The sequence below is a fragment of the Meriones unguiculatus genome, chromosome 1 (assembly GCF_030254825.1).
Source record: "Meriones unguiculatus strain TT.TT164.6M chromosome 1, Bangor_MerUng_6.1, whole genome shotgun sequence".
Classification (NCBI taxonomy): Eukaryota; Metazoa; Chordata; class Mammalia; order Rodentia; family Muridae; genus Meriones; species Meriones unguiculatus.
In genome coordinates this window covers 19397022-19414528 of record NC_083349.1, presented here as the reverse complement: position 1 = coordinate 19414528, position 17507 = coordinate 19397022, and the positions used below count along the sequence as shown (strand labels likewise).

Below are 17507 nucleotides of genomic sequence, written 5' to 3'. Positions count from 1 at the left end.
TTCTGCATCCTGAAGTTTGAGGCTCACAGGCCAGATATGCCAAGGCAGCACCTGACCTAGGTTGTGTGGCATGGAGAGTGTCAAGGGTGCAGAAGGTGGAAGTAGCTTGCATGGTACACAGCCACAAAAAGGCTGGGGAGGGACCTTCTTCCGTTCAGACCTCAGCAAGTCTGGTTGTCGGGCCCTTAGGATCCAAAGGAGTGGTGGAGTTGGGTGAGGGAGAACTGGCTTTCTGGCACAACCCATTTGCCCCCAGGCTCATTGGACCAACCAGGCTAGGCTCCATGAGGGAGTGCCCAGAAGAAAGCCAAGAAAAGGAGGGAGGGGTCCCTGTCTGCTTGGAAATTAATTCCACCCACTCAAGGAGGGTTTGGTTGTTTTTTGTTTTTTGTTTTTTTTTTAATCTATACTTAAGATCCACTTTGCACTGAAAATTCCTGACATGCAGAAATGAGCTGTTCCAGGGGTCAGCAGGGGTGGGAGGTGGAGTTTGGGCTGGAAAGGGAGGATTTTGGCATGGGGCAGGGCTTATCCACGAGACAGGGCCTTGGAGGATTCAGGGTTCAGAAAGCCAAAGTTTCAGGAGACCAGAAAGATGAAGGGTTCAGGCAACCCTGGAACACTCTAAAAAGGGTCCCAGAGAAGAGCTAGGGAGAAAGGGATCTGGAGAAGAGGGCAAAAATTGAGGCTCTTGTTCACAGATTGGGGAAATTCAGAGTAGGATGAAGAGGACCTACTGAGAATCCCCACACACATTCACATGATGAGGTAGGGGTTCTGAGGGAAGAAGGACTGTTAGGAGTTCTCCATGGGGAAGGAAGCCCTTGGGACTTACCTGGAGCTGAGGATTCAGTTCAGGGACAAATGTCCAAGAGAGATTGAGAATGGGGTGGCTTAGGGGACGGGAGGGGGGCGGGCACGGGGACTGCATGAGACTGAGCCTTAGAGGAGAGTGTTGCTTGGGTCCAAGTAACGTGTAGGGATAGAACAATATCAGAGCTCAGGATGGGCCCAGGATGGGGGTCAGAGAGGCTATGAGCTCCAAGGAGATCGTGTAGGGTTATCTGAAAGGGACCAGGATCCAGGGCTAGGAGGCCTGGCCCTGAGGGCAGAGGGGTGCTTGCTATGAAGGGACAGGCCAGCCTGTTACAGGTCAGGTACTTCAAGCTTGGTTTATGATGAACAGGATTAGAAGGAATGAGCCAGGCTTGGAGGGGTCAGACTTGGGAAACAGGGACTCCAGCAGCGCACAGAGGGCATGCCCTTAAGATTATTGGTGAAGGGTTTGGACTTGGTAGGATCAGGAGAAAAAAATCCTGGACGTTGACCCTGGGGATTTAGGAGACAGGATTGAACAAAGATGAGTTTAGTATGTTCTCATTTGGGTAGGAACTGATCTGCAGCCTGGAGGCTTCAAGGGACCAGAGGCTCCAAACAGAAGCTTAATTGGGGATGGGGACGAGACCAGCTCAGACAGGGTCTTAGATAGTAGTGAGGATGAAGTTCCCCTTGGCAGGATCAAGGAAGAGGTGGGTGGGGCCTTAGGAAGCTGATGCCAGGACAGGGTCTCCTGGGAAAAGGGCAATGACTGCTGTGGGGACTGAGAGTGGCAGGTGGGACTCAACAGGGTAAGAGGAAGAGGTTCGAGGTAAAGGGGTTCTGAAGGCACAGTTCTTGGAACTAGTAAGGCTCCTTGGGAGAAATGCAGGGAGAGGGGAGCAGGCCTGGGAACAAGGTGGAATGCTCAGCAGACAGACTTGCCAGACCCAAGGACCCAGAGAATATGAGGACAGGTGGGCAGGGAAGCAGCTTAGTCGTCGGTGGATATGGAAGCCATGCAGCTCATGGGTTTCAAGGGTCCCAGCCTCTCGCAGCTTGCGACTCCCCGGGGTCCTGCCTTCCGGGCTAGCGGGTCCCCTCCCTCCCTAGGGAGGTGGCTGAGGTGTCTGCGACGCTGCCGCCGTGAGTCAGGCTCTGGCTGCAGCCGCGGCTGGCCTGGCGCTGCGGAGCGCGCGCGGGCAGCGGGGGAGGCAGCGGCGCCAGCACCACTCGCTCCCCGCCCCCAAGGTTGGGCCGCTGGGACGCTCAGCGGACAGACAGCGGCCCGGGACAGCGGAAGGACGCGCGCTCCGAGGCTCAGGGGTCTGACCCGCTTGCCGCCCAGTCGCCAGTAGGTGAGCGATCCCGGTGGCTGCTGCAGCCTTGGGTCAGACCAGGGACCACCCAGTCCGGCCACAGCCCCCTGCTATAGCCCCATGGGGAACGGGCGCGCCCGGTGGCGCAGGATTCCAGCGCCAAGCTGTCTCTTGGAAATGTCCATTTCGCAGAGTCTCATTGTGGGTCTTTTGGTGGCACGGGGGTAGGGGGGAGGTGAGTGGCTCCTTGTGACAATGTGCACTCTTAGGGTCCCTAGTTAGGCTCTCAGCCGGGTTTAGGAGGCGAAGAGCGCGAGTTTGTAGCCCTGCACCTGCGCGGATCTTCCCGAGATGTGTCTATGAGGCGGTGTGTGTGGCGCTGCGCGTCTGGGTGGGCAGTTGTTTACCTGGCGCGTCTGGGCGCGCGGGTGTGCTGAGACTAGAGAGCTCGGCGGGTGATGGTGTGTATGTGGTGCTTCTTGGTGTGTATGTGCTTCAGCGAGCACTGTTCATCCTACCAGTCAGTGACTAGAGCAGTGTCACTGTAGGTCTGAATGCCCAGAGTGCGTGGAGATGCAGGGGCGCTTTGCTTATCGCAACAGGGTGTCAGTCAGGATGCTGAGGGGGTGCTGTTGTGTGTGTCAGTAGGCGCAGATGGCAAAGCGATGAAAAGCCCTGATGTGCTTGCCAAGGCTACTGAGAATGGCTTTGGTATTGGCTGTGGCCGGCTGGGTGGGGGAGGCAGGTGGCAGGCAGGCTGGCAGCTGGCAACCTCGCAGGGATTTCCATCTCCCATAGGCCATTTATGGGTTTGCAGGGAAGATGCTGCAAGGCTCCAGGGTAGGTGTTACTGGGCACTCAGAGCCCAGCTACTCCTCACTCTGTCCCTCCCTCCAGGCCCAGGGCCCCAGCCAGTGCCCAGCCCTGCTGGGAGCCCCGGCCAGCACCACGGACGGCACCCAGGAAGCCCGAGTCCCCCTGGACGGGGCCTTCTGGATTCCCAGGCCACCAGCAGGTTCACCCAAGGGCTGCTTCGCCTGTGTGTCCAAGCCTCCCGCCCTGCAGGCCGCAGCGGCCCCAGCTCCTGAGCCCTCAGCCTCGCCCCCCATGGCACCCACTCTGTTTCCTATGGAGTCCAAAAGCAGCAAGACTGACAGCGTTCGGGCATCGGGTGTCCCCCAGGCCTGCAAGCACTTAGCTGAGAAGAAGACCATGACCAACCCTACAACAGTCATTGAGGTCTACCCAGACACCGCAGAAGTGAACGACTACTATCTGTGGTCCATCTTCAACTTCGTCTACCTCAACTTCTGCTGTCTGGGCTTCATTGCTCTGGCCTACTCCCTCAAAGTGAGCCTGGGCAGGGGGCGGCAGGGTTAAGGGGGCTAGCAGGATGGAATGTCACTTAGTGACGCCCAGGGCAGAGCATGCCAGCCCAGCCAGATCTCTTACGGATTCAACGAGGTAAGGCTGTTGGCCAGGTCTGGGCTGGCAGCAAAGGCCCATCCCTTCCCTTTCCTGAACTGAGAAAGCTTGACCCAGTTTGGGGAGTGGGGTAGGATTGTCTTCTCTGTACAACCAGCTTAGTTAAGTCATTGGGAGCGGGCGTTCAGAGCTCAAGGTCCCATCCTCTGGTCAGGGGACATGGAAGTCAATGTGGACAGTAGCCACACCTAAGTAAATGTGATGGAGACTGCATTGAGCTAGAGGGCTTGAGATCCTGTGCCTTCAGAAAGTAGAGGGGTGGTCTCAGCCCTCCCTCACAGAACCTCTTTGTTAGCCCCTCTATGGGGGCTCCATTGCCAGGCACTTATGCCCACCCAGCCAGGCATGTGATGGAAGGCCAGAGCCTGGTGACCAGATTGACCCAGGGGAGAAGTTGGAAAACTTCTCCTATCCCCACCCACTCTGTACCCACAGTGGCTACAACTTCCAGGGCTAACTCCCTTTTGTACTGGGAGTCGGTGGCTGGGAGCAGAGCAGGGTGGCCAGCCTTTGGACCCCTCATTCAGCCCTACCCCTACTCCTTCCCATGACAACTATGGGGCTGGGGGAAGCTGTGACGGATGGCTTCAGGGTGTCTCAGCCCTTGTATCCCAGGTCAGGGCTGAGCATCCTTGGACTGTTGGAGCACCACCAGCAGGGTGCGGGAATGGTGCCTGGGTGCCCTCCTCCCATCCTGCATCTCCGGAAGGAAGGGCTTGGCTCGCAATTACACAGATCATCACTTCCCGAGCCCAGACTTGAATGGCCCCAGCCAGATGCAGTCCAGAGATTGCAGCTGCCCAGCAAAGAGGGGGTGCCAGGGTCTGGGCGAGCAGCAGGGTGCTACAGGGATTTAAAAGTAAGGACAAAACTGACCTGGGAGGAAGGATTCCCAGGCAGCTCAGCCCCCACGATTCATCTTGTAGACGGGAGCCCCATCTTGCCCTGCATCACATGCCAGGCCAACAGGCTCTCTCCCCCTCTTCCTGACTCATGATCGGCATATCACACCATCATCATGCCTTCATCTCCAGGCCTGGGTTCCTCACCTTCAGCTGTATCACATGGGGGTTGTATCCATGAGTGGGCATTTCTCTGAGAGCATGTATGTATACATGTGCTCACATGCATGTAATTCACTGCCTGTGTGGAGAGTATGAGTGGGTGCATTTGCTCATGTTGCCTGGGTGGGTATGTTTATGTGGAGTGTGGGCACTTGAGTGTATATGTCTGAGTGTTATTGTATGCATGTAATTGTGCACGTACATGGGCATCGTGTGAGCAAATGCACATGTGAATGCAACTGTGTGTGAGTGTGCATGAACATAGAAATGTACATGCATGTGAAAATTGCCAGCATAATTGCATGCCCACATCCATTTAGACATGTATTGTGAGTGGACACAATGCTTGAGTATGACCCGTGCGTGCAATTATTAGTGAGTAAATATGTGTTTGCATGTAAGTGCACCACAGGTATTTGTGTGCATGACTGCTTGTGCTGAGAGGCAACATGAGAAGGAGACCTAAGGACTTGGGATGTTCTAAGGCCAGCTCAGCCCTGTTCTCTGGGGCAATGCCAGGCAGAGGGCACCATTGCCAGGTTGCTAGTGGAACATAGCCTCCCTTGGTGTCCTCTTTCCCTGCACTGTCTACAGCCTGAGGGTTTGGGCATGGCTGCCTGGGCTCTGGTCCGGGAGCTGTCCCTTCCTCCCCTGGCTCAGGATGTCTCTGGCTGACTGGGCAGGGTAGCCCATCTGGTGTGGGTTGTAGGTAGGTCAGGCATTTCTGGATGGTTATGAGTTTGTGCTGGGATGTGAGGTCCACCCTGTGGAGAGGAGAGGGGGCTTCCTCTCCCTCTCCCTCTTGTTTTGCTTCCTGAGATCTTCCCTGGGAACAGTGGACAGGCCTTGGGACTTCTTGGGAGGATGTGCAGGGTCAGCACAGAGCAGGCTAACTCTGACCCGATGCCTGGAAATCACTCCACCTGTGCATCTAGCTGCAGCCTCCTGACCACCTGCACCTGCCACTCCTGCAGCCCATCACAGGAATGCCCAAGGACAGTGGGTGGAACAGGGATCAGCAGGCGTTGGCTGGTTTTCCAGCCACCTTTCCTTGATGAGCCCTTTTCTTATCTGTTCACAAATAGAGACAATGCTGTTTAGGCCATCATGTGATCAGATGGGCTGGTGCGAGATAATGACATTCTAGCCTGCCCTGTCTGCCCATCTCCCATCAGGCCACCATCCACCCCTCCAACCACATGGGGCAGGTCAGCTCCATGCAGGCTTCTCTGTATCTAGGGAAGAGCACAATCCAATAGATGAAGTCTCCATGCAGCCTCCACACACTGCCCCATAACTGCACAGCCCCACTGCTAGCTGCACACTACCCAGGTTCCAATGTTGGCATTCCAGTCCCTTCACGGTCCCTTATGACCCTTTCATGGAGAAAAACTGAGCTGTGTGCACACACTGGTTCACAGGCATCCACTCTTTTGTATGAACCCTGTGCTTCTCCTGCTCTAAGACCTTGCTTCCCTGGTCACATATGCCTGCCCCACCCTCAGAACCACCCTTGCAGTGGCCAAAGCATGGTTACCACCATGAGGGAGGTCTAGGGATAGTATTTGGCTGGACAGAGGAAGTCACCAGAGGAGATATCTAGCCCACTGTCTCAGAAAAGAAAAACATCACACTGAGCTTGGGGCCAAGTAAGGTTCAGGACAAGGGCTTCTGTGAGGAGGTAGTATTTCCTATGGGCCCTGAAGGCAAAGTTTTACCTGGAGAAGTGAGCAGACATGAAGCACGGACATTCTCTGTGGTAAGCAGAGTGGGAGGGTGATTGAGAGGGAGTATGGTGTAGCCAGCATGTGGCAGCTGCTTGATCTGAGCTCAGGGGGCTTGAAGACCTCCCCTGACCGGAAAGCCTGAAAACATAGGTTAGGAGGGCACAATCTGGTTGTGTTTGGTATGTATGCATCTGCTCTCTCATCCTTCCCGAGTCTCAATGTTATCAGCCCATCCATTCAACCAGCCATCTATCCTCCCACCCATCCATCTACCCACCCACCTCTTCATTCACCCACCCAACTACTCATACACTCACCTGTCCACTAAGTCAGCTTTTCGCCCTCCCACTTATCCATCTTCCACCCATCTATCTGCCCATCCATCTACCCACACCACACCCACCCATTTATGCATTCATCTGCTCGTGTACCATCCATCTATCCACAGCATACGTATGCACACCTAGCTATTCATTTACCTGTTTGCCCAACCACCTGCCCACACAGTCACACATCCATCCACCCGCTCGCCCATCTATCCACACCACATCCATCACTCTAGGCACTCATCCACCATCTACCCACCCATCCAATTAGCATTCATCTGCCCATTCGCTCATTTAACCCATCTACCCACCCACCCCATTCATCCACCCTCCCTCTACCCATCCACACACTCATCCACCCGCCTGTCAACCCACCCATTGGTCCACCCATCAGCCCATCTACCATCCTTCTATCCATACCACACCCGTCCTACTATCCACTCAGCTGCATGTCTACCTACTCCCGCTTCCCAGTCACAACCCATTCTTCCACCTTTCCATGCATTCACTCATCCACCTGCTCACCTACCCCCCCATCCATGTGTGAGGTCATCTAGCCATCCCCTCACACTTATATAGTAGCATGACATTTCAGGCAATGACAGGTCACACGCACAGAAAACTTCATCACCTGGTAGTGTCCTAGTTGACTTGTGTACATACTATGTGATGTTAACAGATTAGGAGGCCATTTGGATTTTCTCAGATACCCCTCATTAAGTATATATCAATCCATCCTCCACTCTGTTCACTACATCCAGACAGCAGCACCCTTCTTCCCACCATTCCCCCACACCAACTAGCCATTCATGCATTTTGTCACTCAGTTTTCCTCATCTGCATTCTTCCCCTCTCAATTCATCCATCCTTCTGCCTTTTTTTTTTCTATTTTCCACCCATGTATCCATTTGTCCACATTAATTTTCTCTCCTCTTGTGTAGTTCCCCCTTTAGCTTCACAGGCTGAACTTATCATCCATCCATCATTCATCCACCCACCCACCCATTAGCCCATCCATCTACCCACCCACCCACCCATCCACAAATATTTTCTCTCCAATGTCTTCTTCCCTCTCTCCTGTCCCCCAACTTCTTCCCTATCTGTCTTTCTCGGCCAATAATTTTCTGATCCGTATGTGGCTTTGAACATGCTTGCCTGCTCTCACTTTGCCCTAGACTAACTCCACACCTCACATTTCAGCCATGACTTTGTTTGCCATCTCCTGGGCTCCTTCAACATTTCACCCTCTCCTAACTTTAGAGACGGACACACCTTAGATAAACCAGGTATGGTGGTGTGTATCTGAACTTCTAACATTTGGGAGTGAGAGGCAGGAGGATTTAGAGTTCAAGGCCAGCCTTGGTTACATAGTAAGATCCTGTTTTTTCAAAAGAGAAAAATGAAGAAAAGGGGAAAGAAAAAAGCCTACAAGCATCAACACAAATTCTACTAGTGTTTTATCCAGTAATCTAGCTGCTTGCCTTCCCCCTTTCCTTAGTTTGTCTCTCGTCCACATACTGCTCCCCGTAGTCTCCCACCTTCCCTCCTGCCACTCCTTTTATACCTGCCTTTTCTACCCTCCTGTCACCCACACGCCTACCTCGTACTGTCTTCCCCATCTTGCCTCTCCCTCCCACTCCCTCTCTTCTGTCCGTGGACCTGCCCCATGTCCACATGTTTATTCATCTTCCTTCATTCCTGTGTCTGTATCAGGTGTGTTTGTTCATGTTCATGTATGAGGTGTGTGTGTGGGTGTATGTGTGTGTGTGTGTGCATGTTGGTATGTATGCCAATCCAGATGTATGTAAGCAAGCATGAATGTGGAGGTCAGAAGTCAACCTCAAGTGTCATTCCTCTGGATCCATCCACTTCATAAATACACACACATACACACACACACACACACACACACATTACCACATCTTGTGCGGGGCTCAGAGGACCACTCGCAGGAGTTTATTCTCTCTGTTCACCATGTGGATCCCAGGGACTGAACTCAGGTTGTCTGGCTTTATTCCCTGAGCCTTCTCCTCAGAAGCCCACTGTGTCTTCCTGAATAAGGCCTCTCACCGGGACCAGGGGCTCACCAGTTAAGTTAGCCTGGCTAGCCATCAAACTTCAGAGATCCCTGTTTCTGCCTCCCCGGTGCTGAGGCTATAGGCATGTGCTGCTATGCCTGAGTTTTGGAAAACATAGGTTTAGGTTTACTGCTTTTGTTTCATGTCCATGCATGTTTTGCCTGCATGTATGGTTTTGTACCACATTTGTGCCTGGTACTTAAGGAGGTCAGAAAGAGACCGTTGGGTACTGTGGAACTGGAGTTACAGGTGGTTATGAACCACCCTTTAGGTCCTGGGACCTGAACCTGGGTCCTTCGCAAGAACAGCAAGTGCTCTGAGTCACTCCTCCGGCCCCTCTCAGGCTTTTTGTTATTGATGATAAACACAGGTTCCTCAGATCAGATGCAAGCCTTCATGATTGCTTGGCCAACAGTTTACACGATCTGAGCCATCTCCCAGTCCCCATCTTACTTTACCTTGAAGCTTATGTTTGCCTTCCTCTTTCTCATTTTCTCTTTTGCCCTACGATGTAGGCCACTCATTAAACTTTCTACCCCAACATGTAGTCATTGATTCATCAGAACACCCCAGCATTCTCCCACTGCTCTTCTCACTCCACATGCAGCAAATAACTGCCCAGCGTTTGGTGAGGGACCAGCCACACAGCCCCTCTGGAAGAGGACTCAGACCATCCTAAAACTCACTTATATGTCAGTGGTAATGTCAGCTGTGAAGATGGAGGAGAGTGGCTGGGACTGCTATTTCATACAAGGTGGGCCCAGGCAGAAGTCCATGTCACTGTACTGAGTGTAAGCCCAAGGCAGTCCAGGCCTTATATGTACGTGTCTGAGGAAGTGTGTGTCACAAGATGAGGAGCAGGCCTTGCAGAAGCCCAGGGACAAGGTTCCATAACCAGTGTGGCTGAAACAGGAGAGGGGACCAGACATACCTGAGACATAGCCTTGTTTTTCACAGTGAGGGTTTTGTCATCTACTGTGAGTGGGTCCACGTGGTGAAGTTTTCAGGTTGGGGCAGACTAAGGATGCAGAGAGATGAGGCTGGGAACCCAAATGGGAGGAGCTTCCCAGGGATACTGGGCTGCCCAGGGAGCTGTATGCAGAAGGCTATCCCCTAGTCACTTCTTTATAATACAGGGGGGATTTTTTTCTTCAGACAGCCAAGTCTGGAGGTGCCCAAGTCCTTACTTAAAATGGCCCAGTGTTTGTTTGGATCCTACATACATGCTCACATGTTCTTAGCATCATCTCTAGATGACATAAAACATAACCTGACTAACAACAGTGTAACAACAGTATAGTTGTTCTGCTATACTGTATCACTTAAGGAAGAACACCAAAGAAAAGACCACACATGTTCAGTGCAAATTCCACTTTGCTTCAAATATATTTTGATCTCAAGTTGAATCTACAAACAAGGAGCTCCCAGGTCTGAGATCTGGACGTATTCTGAAGGAAGGGTCAACAAATTGTCCTGATGGAGGTTCAGGCTGAGATAAAGTAGAGGAGGTTGGAGATGCTTGCAAGGACTGTTCTCACCCAATCAGTCTAAAATATGCAGGCGCTATTCACACAGGTGAGAGGCATCATGGGAGGAGCAGCCTTCATCCCTACTGTGGATCTGCCAGTTCACACCCTTGAACCCCCACCATTCCCATCCCAATAAACTCACCTACCCAGCTCCTGGTTCCTTTAGAAGACGTCAGCCTCACTTGTATCTACTTACTCACATGTTTAATTCCCATCTCTGGTCACGGGGCACATATTGTCCTTTCTTTTCCTTTCCTCTGCTCCCTGTTCACCTGTTAGTCTACTCCACTGCTCTTTTCTATCCTCTTACTCACTGTCGACCTCAACCTTTTCTCTCCTCTGAGTCACCCATTTACCTTCAGCGAGACAAGAGCCATAAACTATCAAGTCGTAGTGGAGCTCTTAGTATATTTTCAGGCCTGGCCCCAATCTCCCATGATTAAATTGAATATTTTAATTAACAATAACAAAACCTTGAGAAGTAAATACCATTGAAAAAACTGGAGAACTAGATGCAGTGCTACAAGGCACTCCCTGGAGATCACCACCAGGCTATCACAGCTCTTGTTTTTTTATTTGACTCTGGGCTTCCTCAGTCCCTCTGTCTATCCATCCTTTGTCTTCCTTCCCTGGATGGTCTCCTCGTCTCTTGTCTTCTTTCTTTTTCCTCCTCCTCCTCTTCTTTCTCCTTTCTCTCTCCCTCTCTCCCTTGCTCTTAACCCAAGCTGGCCTCAAACTTACTGCGCAGCCAAGGATGACCTCGAGCTCCTGACCTTCCTGTTTCTACATGCCCTTCCTAAGTGCTGGCATTACAGGTGTGTATCACCGCACTCACTGGCTCATTTGTGGTGCCGAGGATCAAACCCAGGGCTATACGCAACCCACCACCGTACCTGTATGCTTCCTCATACACTCCAAAACCCCTGCCCATGTGCCCTCCAGCCTCTCTCCCTTCTCCTCTCACATATCCTTTTGGCTATCCCTCTAGCTACCCACCATGTCACCTCTCTTTCCCATCTTTCATGTGTCCATGCCTGCTGGGTCAACTCTCTCCCCATCCAAGTTACCTGCTTTGGTTTGCACGTGTGAAGAGTTTCCACACGATTCGACTTCCCCACAGTTCTGGCGACTGGGACTTTACAAGGCCTCAGCGTAATCAGGCTCCCGTCAGGTCTGCCCTCTTCTGGGCTGTAGGTTAGTCACACGTCTGTGAGTCCACACATGGTCGAAGGGTTAAAGGTGTCTTGGGGCCTCTTCTCCATGACAGCTGCCTCACCCTCAAAGGCCCCACCTCCTGCCCTCTCTGGAGGTCAGAACCTTCATTGTCTGAATTGGTAGGGTACGTACCCACAGCACTTCCTGACCATTTGGTCACCATCAGCCTCCCTTTCCTTTCCCCTTTCCTGTTCCTTCAGCACCAGAGGCTGAGCTAGCATCCACTGGTTGTCCATTAAGGACCTGTCCTTCCTTCCTTCCTGTTGGGAATTCACCTATCAGACCATGACCATTCATCAAAAGGCTGCTCATTCATCACCCCATCCATCTGCCTGTCTTGTCTAATGTCCTTTTCCTCTTCCCATACTTGCTTTGAGTCACCCAACTTCCCACTAGTCTCTTCACTACCTGCCCTCTGTCCTGTTTTTCCACAGCAGACATTACCTGTCACTTCTTGGGCCCCACTGGGCACTCTATGTCTTTCCTGCTCTGGTTGCTTCTCCAGCCTTACCCTCCCCCTCAGCCTTCTCGGCTTTCCTGTCCCTTCCCTGACTGCCTTTCCAAGTCCTCTTCCTGCTCCCATGGGATTCCTTGGTCTTTGAGTCTGGATTCTTCATCTTGGTGGACTCAGCTCTCCCAGTGCCTCATGTGTCCTCGTAACCACCACACACGTGATCATGCCTTTCATACGCTCATCTCTGCCCCTCATCCCTGAACTTCACACTTGGCAGCATTGCTCCCGGTATCTAGCCATAAGACAGGAAAACAGCTTTTGCTAGTGCTGAGGCCTATACTGCCAAGCTCCTTGGACTGTGCCTCCCAGTTTTCTTTCTGCAACTCACTTTTAGTTTATCCTCCAGGCTACCTCATCTCAAGTCCTCCCCCACTGAACTCAGGGTTGTCAGTGCTGATGGATCCAGAAATCCATCTGCCAGTCCACTTTCACGGCCACAGCCCTCGTCCATGTTACTAGATCCATGTCCTCAGTTGATAAACTAGCCTCCCTTCTCCAGGCCAGACTCTGCCTCCTTCCTGTCTGATCTTAATCCTCAGCAAATAGCTCTGTTAGAGTCTATCCAGCTTTCCCTTTCTTCCGGCTGTGTCCTTCTGAAAAGCCTTCACAAAGCCCCACTGTCTTCTTGACAGACAGCCTCCCACCAGAATCACACCCCCTCAGGACCAAACTTGTCACTGGTCTTGTGACAAACATCCACTCAATGAAGTCTTTCTGGGATATCTCCTGAGACTGCAGACACCATCGATCCCTGGCACTTTCGGCCACCTCTTTAGCCTCCTTAGCCCGCTTACCTCTCCCACATCTTGTGACTCCTCACCTGGTCGGTGAGCCACGAGGACAGGGGCTTTGTTTTGGTCCTTGTTACATACCAGGGCACAGCTGAGCGCTACACAGCTGCTGTTGCATACCCAGGCTGCCAGGGCAGGCACCAAGTAAAGTGATTGACTGGCTGATGGACTGATGAGTTTAAGGATCTGTGCCTGTCTCCTCTTGCTACCTACCCCCACAACGAGCATCCACTCATATCCTCCTGTTATTTCCACTTGACACATGTTCTGTGTACCCAGCCCACTCATCCAGCATATGACAAAATTCATCTACCTGTCTCTCCTGTTCATCTAACACACATCAACACCCCAATGGCTCCATTTGCTCTAACTGCTTGTCTTTCTCACACCACACACACACACACACACACACACACACACACACACGTATGTTCACTTACCCATCCACACTGTTCACTTGATTGTGACTTCTGTATTTATAGCTACCTTCTAGCCTCAAGAATTGTAAAGAAATTAATACCTATTTTCTTAAAATAAAATAAAATAAAATAAAATAAAATAAAATAAAATAAAGAACAAGGGTGAGCCAAGGCTCTTCTGCATACTCTCTGCTAGCCAGCATTATTCTGGAATCATCTTTGTTTCTCTCATAGGAGCCTAAAGGCAAGATGCTGTGCCAGAAACATGAGGTTAACCATGAGGCCTTTGCCAACACTGTGAGGTGGACATCTCACTGTCTACACATCATGGGCAAGAGTTGAGATCAGCAACAGGGACCACTGACTGAGCTTACCGCACAGAGGCAAAGCTCACTCCCAGAGTTTCTCTAGCACATCTGCATCCTGGAGGAGGAGCTCGCAAGAGGAAGTAGAACACCTGGTTTGTTAAAGAGAACACCTGGCTAATGATCGCAGCCGGATAGCTGAACTAGATATAGCCTCTTGCTAGAGATCCACATGTCTATATGGCAGCAAGCATCAGTCAGGGAAAGGATTTTGCATTACAGTTGAAAACAAGCAGGCTAATACTTTATCAAATACTTCACTCAAATTGTGGGAGCTGAGTAAACGGGGATGTACTCCTTGGTGACAGAGATGTTGGTTCCCTCCCATGTCACCAGAGCTCAGGGTCTCACTCCCACTCTTGCTTTCCTGACTCCTCAGCTCTTCTTTCCCGTAGGAGCTCTCTATCCAATCCACACATAGTACAACCCACCCTCCCAAGTCACTCCCTGCCCTTTACTGGGTCCCTTCCCTTCCTCTCACCCTTCCCCACTCCCGTCCTTCCTCCTGCCTGCTCCCTCTGCTCCACTGCTTGTACCCATTCCACACCTCCTCCTCTCTCCTCGTTCTTTCCTCCTCAGGACAATCCCTCCTCCTAGCAGGCTTCTGTTTTCCTTCTGTTCCCACTCCATTCCTACCCATCCATCCTCTATCCCACCTCACTTCCTCCACGGGTATCCACTTTCCTAACTCTGTCATCTGCCAGTCCAGATGTCTTTTTGTCCACCTTCCTTCTTTCAACCAAACCCAGTCCCTGAGCAAAGCAATTCCCATCTTCCCCGTGCTCATCTTATACTCCCATCTCCTAGGCTCTGATTTCAGCTTGCATCATGTTCAGCTGGCATTCACAGGCTTATGCAGCAAAAGGGGACCGTCCTAAGGCATGCCTGCCCTGACCAGGTAGCCTCTTAGAAATGGCCCACTCTGTCCCCATCTCCGGAGGATGTCTTGTCCACTCAGCATTCTAGTTAAGGCCCACCCAGGCAGAACTGATCACAACACACAAGGCACACTTGTCACACCTCCCACACCCACCGCTGGTGTCATCATCCTTGTCACTATGCATCCATTGTCTCCAAGTTTACACTAGATCACTTCAGACTCTTTGAGCCGTTTTACAAAATAAAATGGAAATTCCCGAGCATCCTTCACAGGGTACCCGTGTTCCTTGTTCCCCATTTTCTTCTCTGACCAAACATTATTTACTTCACAAACTGTGAAAGACGAGTATCTCGTTGACTGTGTTCCCCAAACTGAAGGCAGGTACTTGAAGGAAAGAGGTCCTGAGACTGCTCAACTCTCATATCTCTGCTTCCTACTACCCCAACCTCCCTCCTCTACTGCCCTCTGTCTCCACTAATGACCGCTGCCACCCTCTTCCCCTCCTTCACTAGTTTCCATACCCTTCCTGTGTTGTCCTCTAACACCCTTCATCTGCTGGTCTCTGTCGTGCCTCCTCTCCTGATTTCTACCTCTCTTTCTCCTCATTGATGACCTCTGACCCTACTCCTCTGCTAACCTTCTTCCTCCCTCTGCTGGCCTCCATTTCCTCTCCTCTGCTGGCCTCAGCCCTGCCACCTCTCCTGACTTCTGCCTCTCTTCCTCCTCTATCCACACTGTCCCCATGCCTCTGCTGGCCTCCCTGATCTCTCCTCTGCTGGCCTCCTCCTCCTCCTGCTTCCTCTGACATCTCCCTCTTTTCTCCCCACTCCTGTACTGAATTATTGCTTGCCAGCCTCCACTCCTCTGCCTCTTCTGACCTCTACCTCTCTTCCTCCTCCTTCTGCCTCCAGGTTAGGGACAAGAAGCTCCTGAATGACCTGAATGGGGCTGTGGAGGATGCCAAGACAGCACGACTGTTTAACATCACCAGTTCCGCACTGGCAGCCTCCTGCATCATCCTCATCTTCATTTTCCTGCGGTACCCGCTCACTGACTACTGAGCCCAGCAGGCAACGGTCTTGGAGACACAGCAGAGACTGATGGCCACTGAGATTCAGGATGCTGAGAATGTGAGGCAGAATGGGCTTCCACCAAGGCCCAGAGCCATGCATGGCAGCAAGGCCACCAGAAGCTGAGTGCCCAATGGAGTGGAGCACTCCTCCCAGCCACCCTATCTGCTGCCTGCCCCTGTCCTGCTGGCACTGGGTCTCTGGGCTTCCTCCCACAATGCTGTCTGGTTGCCAGTGGCTGCCCTCCCTGACCCATGCACCCTGCCCAGGCTCCTGGACCCCTCAGACCTGACACCCAGCAAGAAGGGCTTACATGGGAGCTCCCCAGATGGGGGCTGCCAGCACCTGGGGTTCCCTTATTCCTGACCCTCAACTTCCTCCAAGCTGCAACCCCTGCTCCAAGCTCCTGTATCTGTGAACTTTCATTAAAACATGTGCCCAGCTCAGCTTCATTTTCTGTCCGTGTTCCAAGCAGAGCCTAGGCGTCACCTGGAGGTTTGGGGTGCTGCTTTGCAGTCCATGTACTCAGCGCCTGCACATAGCTAATTCTGTAGGAGGCTTGCTCAGAAACAAAGTGGTCTTGTGATGGCCAGCTGTGTTGGATGGTGGAGTGAGGGGTGCTAGTTGGGAGGACTCTACACTGGCAGAGTTAGGCAGCCTGTGTGGGGTGGGAGTGGAGCCCTGCCAGTCCCTGGGAATCTCACAGGATGTTGATCAGGTTCTCATCTTCTCAGGCCCTTGAAATGGGGAAAGAGACTCTCCATTGTCAGCTGAAGGTCGATGCTAATAGGTCAAGATCAGCAGCAGCTGCGCTGGTCTAGGATGTGGTGTTACTCCACGTGCTGGGGTGGGGGTAAGCTGGAGAATGGAAGGTAGGGACAGGAGAGTGGACAGAGCTCCCCTCCATGAGGACCTGTTTGGTCTTAGAAAAATGAGATAGTGTGGGGTTCAGGTAGGGGGCCATGACATGCTCAGTGGTGTGGAGGCATGGCTCCCTTTGTAATTTCTGATCATACTCTCGGCAGTATCAGGAGTGCCGGAGAGGACAAGGCAAGAATAGAGGCTGTTGCCAGCAGTGGGCACAGTGTAGATGGAGGTCAGTGGAGGGCTGGGCAGATACGGGAGCTTGAGCTCGTTCTGACCAGATAGCTGGAGAGTTAGGCAAGACTGTGGAGGAGAATGAGAGACGAGGGCAGCTCAGGGTCACTGGGAGTTTAACCCCTCCTGAGCTACATGGCAAGAAAATGAAAAACAAATGAACAACAGCATCAAAACCCAAAATTTAAAGCAAACAAAAACCATAACAAGACAAAGCAAAAGGCCCAAGGGTCGGGTGGAATAAGAGGGAAAGGAGAGCAGTAGCTGAGTAGCCACAGTTAGTTCTCTCTGCTCCCAGGCACACCGAGATGTAAACAAGCAGCCCACACCCCTCCCACACAGACAGCCATGCCCTCTTCTCCCTGAAATATTGAACCAAAATATAGCTCTGTGCTACAAGCACTTGAGCACAGAGACAAGAGAAAACTATTGCACCTTTATGCTGCAGAACAACAAAGACAAGAGGGAAAGAGACTTTAAAGCAGTCAGAGGTGGGGAGGGAATGCAAAAAAAAAAAAAAAAAAAAAGCCAAACATTATTTTCAAAGCTGCAGGGGAGGGGTGACTTTTCATAAAAAAGTAAAAAATAAAAAAATAAATTTAAAAAGATGGGATACGTAGCACCCTTAGAAAATAATGTATTTCTTGGGGCTCTCCCTTAGGAGGTAGGCTGCTGGGCCGCAGTGTTCCCAGAACACCTTCTTTGGTAGGAAATGCCAGTTTGGAAGTGCTTACAGCTCTGCTTTGTTCAGTGGCTGCGTCCCTGTAGCTGCACGCCTACCCTGCTGCCTGGCATCTGTCTCTGCCAAGCT

General features: G+C 51.9%; 1 protein-coding gene across 1 annotated transcript; it reads left to right on the top strand.

The window, feature by feature from the left end:
• The first annotated feature begins 1618 nt into the window (after positions 1–1618).
• Positions 1619–16044, top strand: Ifitm10 (interferon induced transmembrane protein 10). The gene is made up of 3 exons (XM_021634686.2): positions 1619–2174; positions 3033–3485; positions 15440–16044. Exons 2-3 carry the CDS (start codon positions 3243–3245, stop codon positions 15587–15589), a joined length of 393 nt encoding a protein of 130 aa, XP_021490361.1. The 5' UTR covers positions 1619–2174; positions 3033–3242; the 3' UTR covers positions 15590–16044.
• Positions 16045–17507: the final 1463 nt, after the last annotated feature.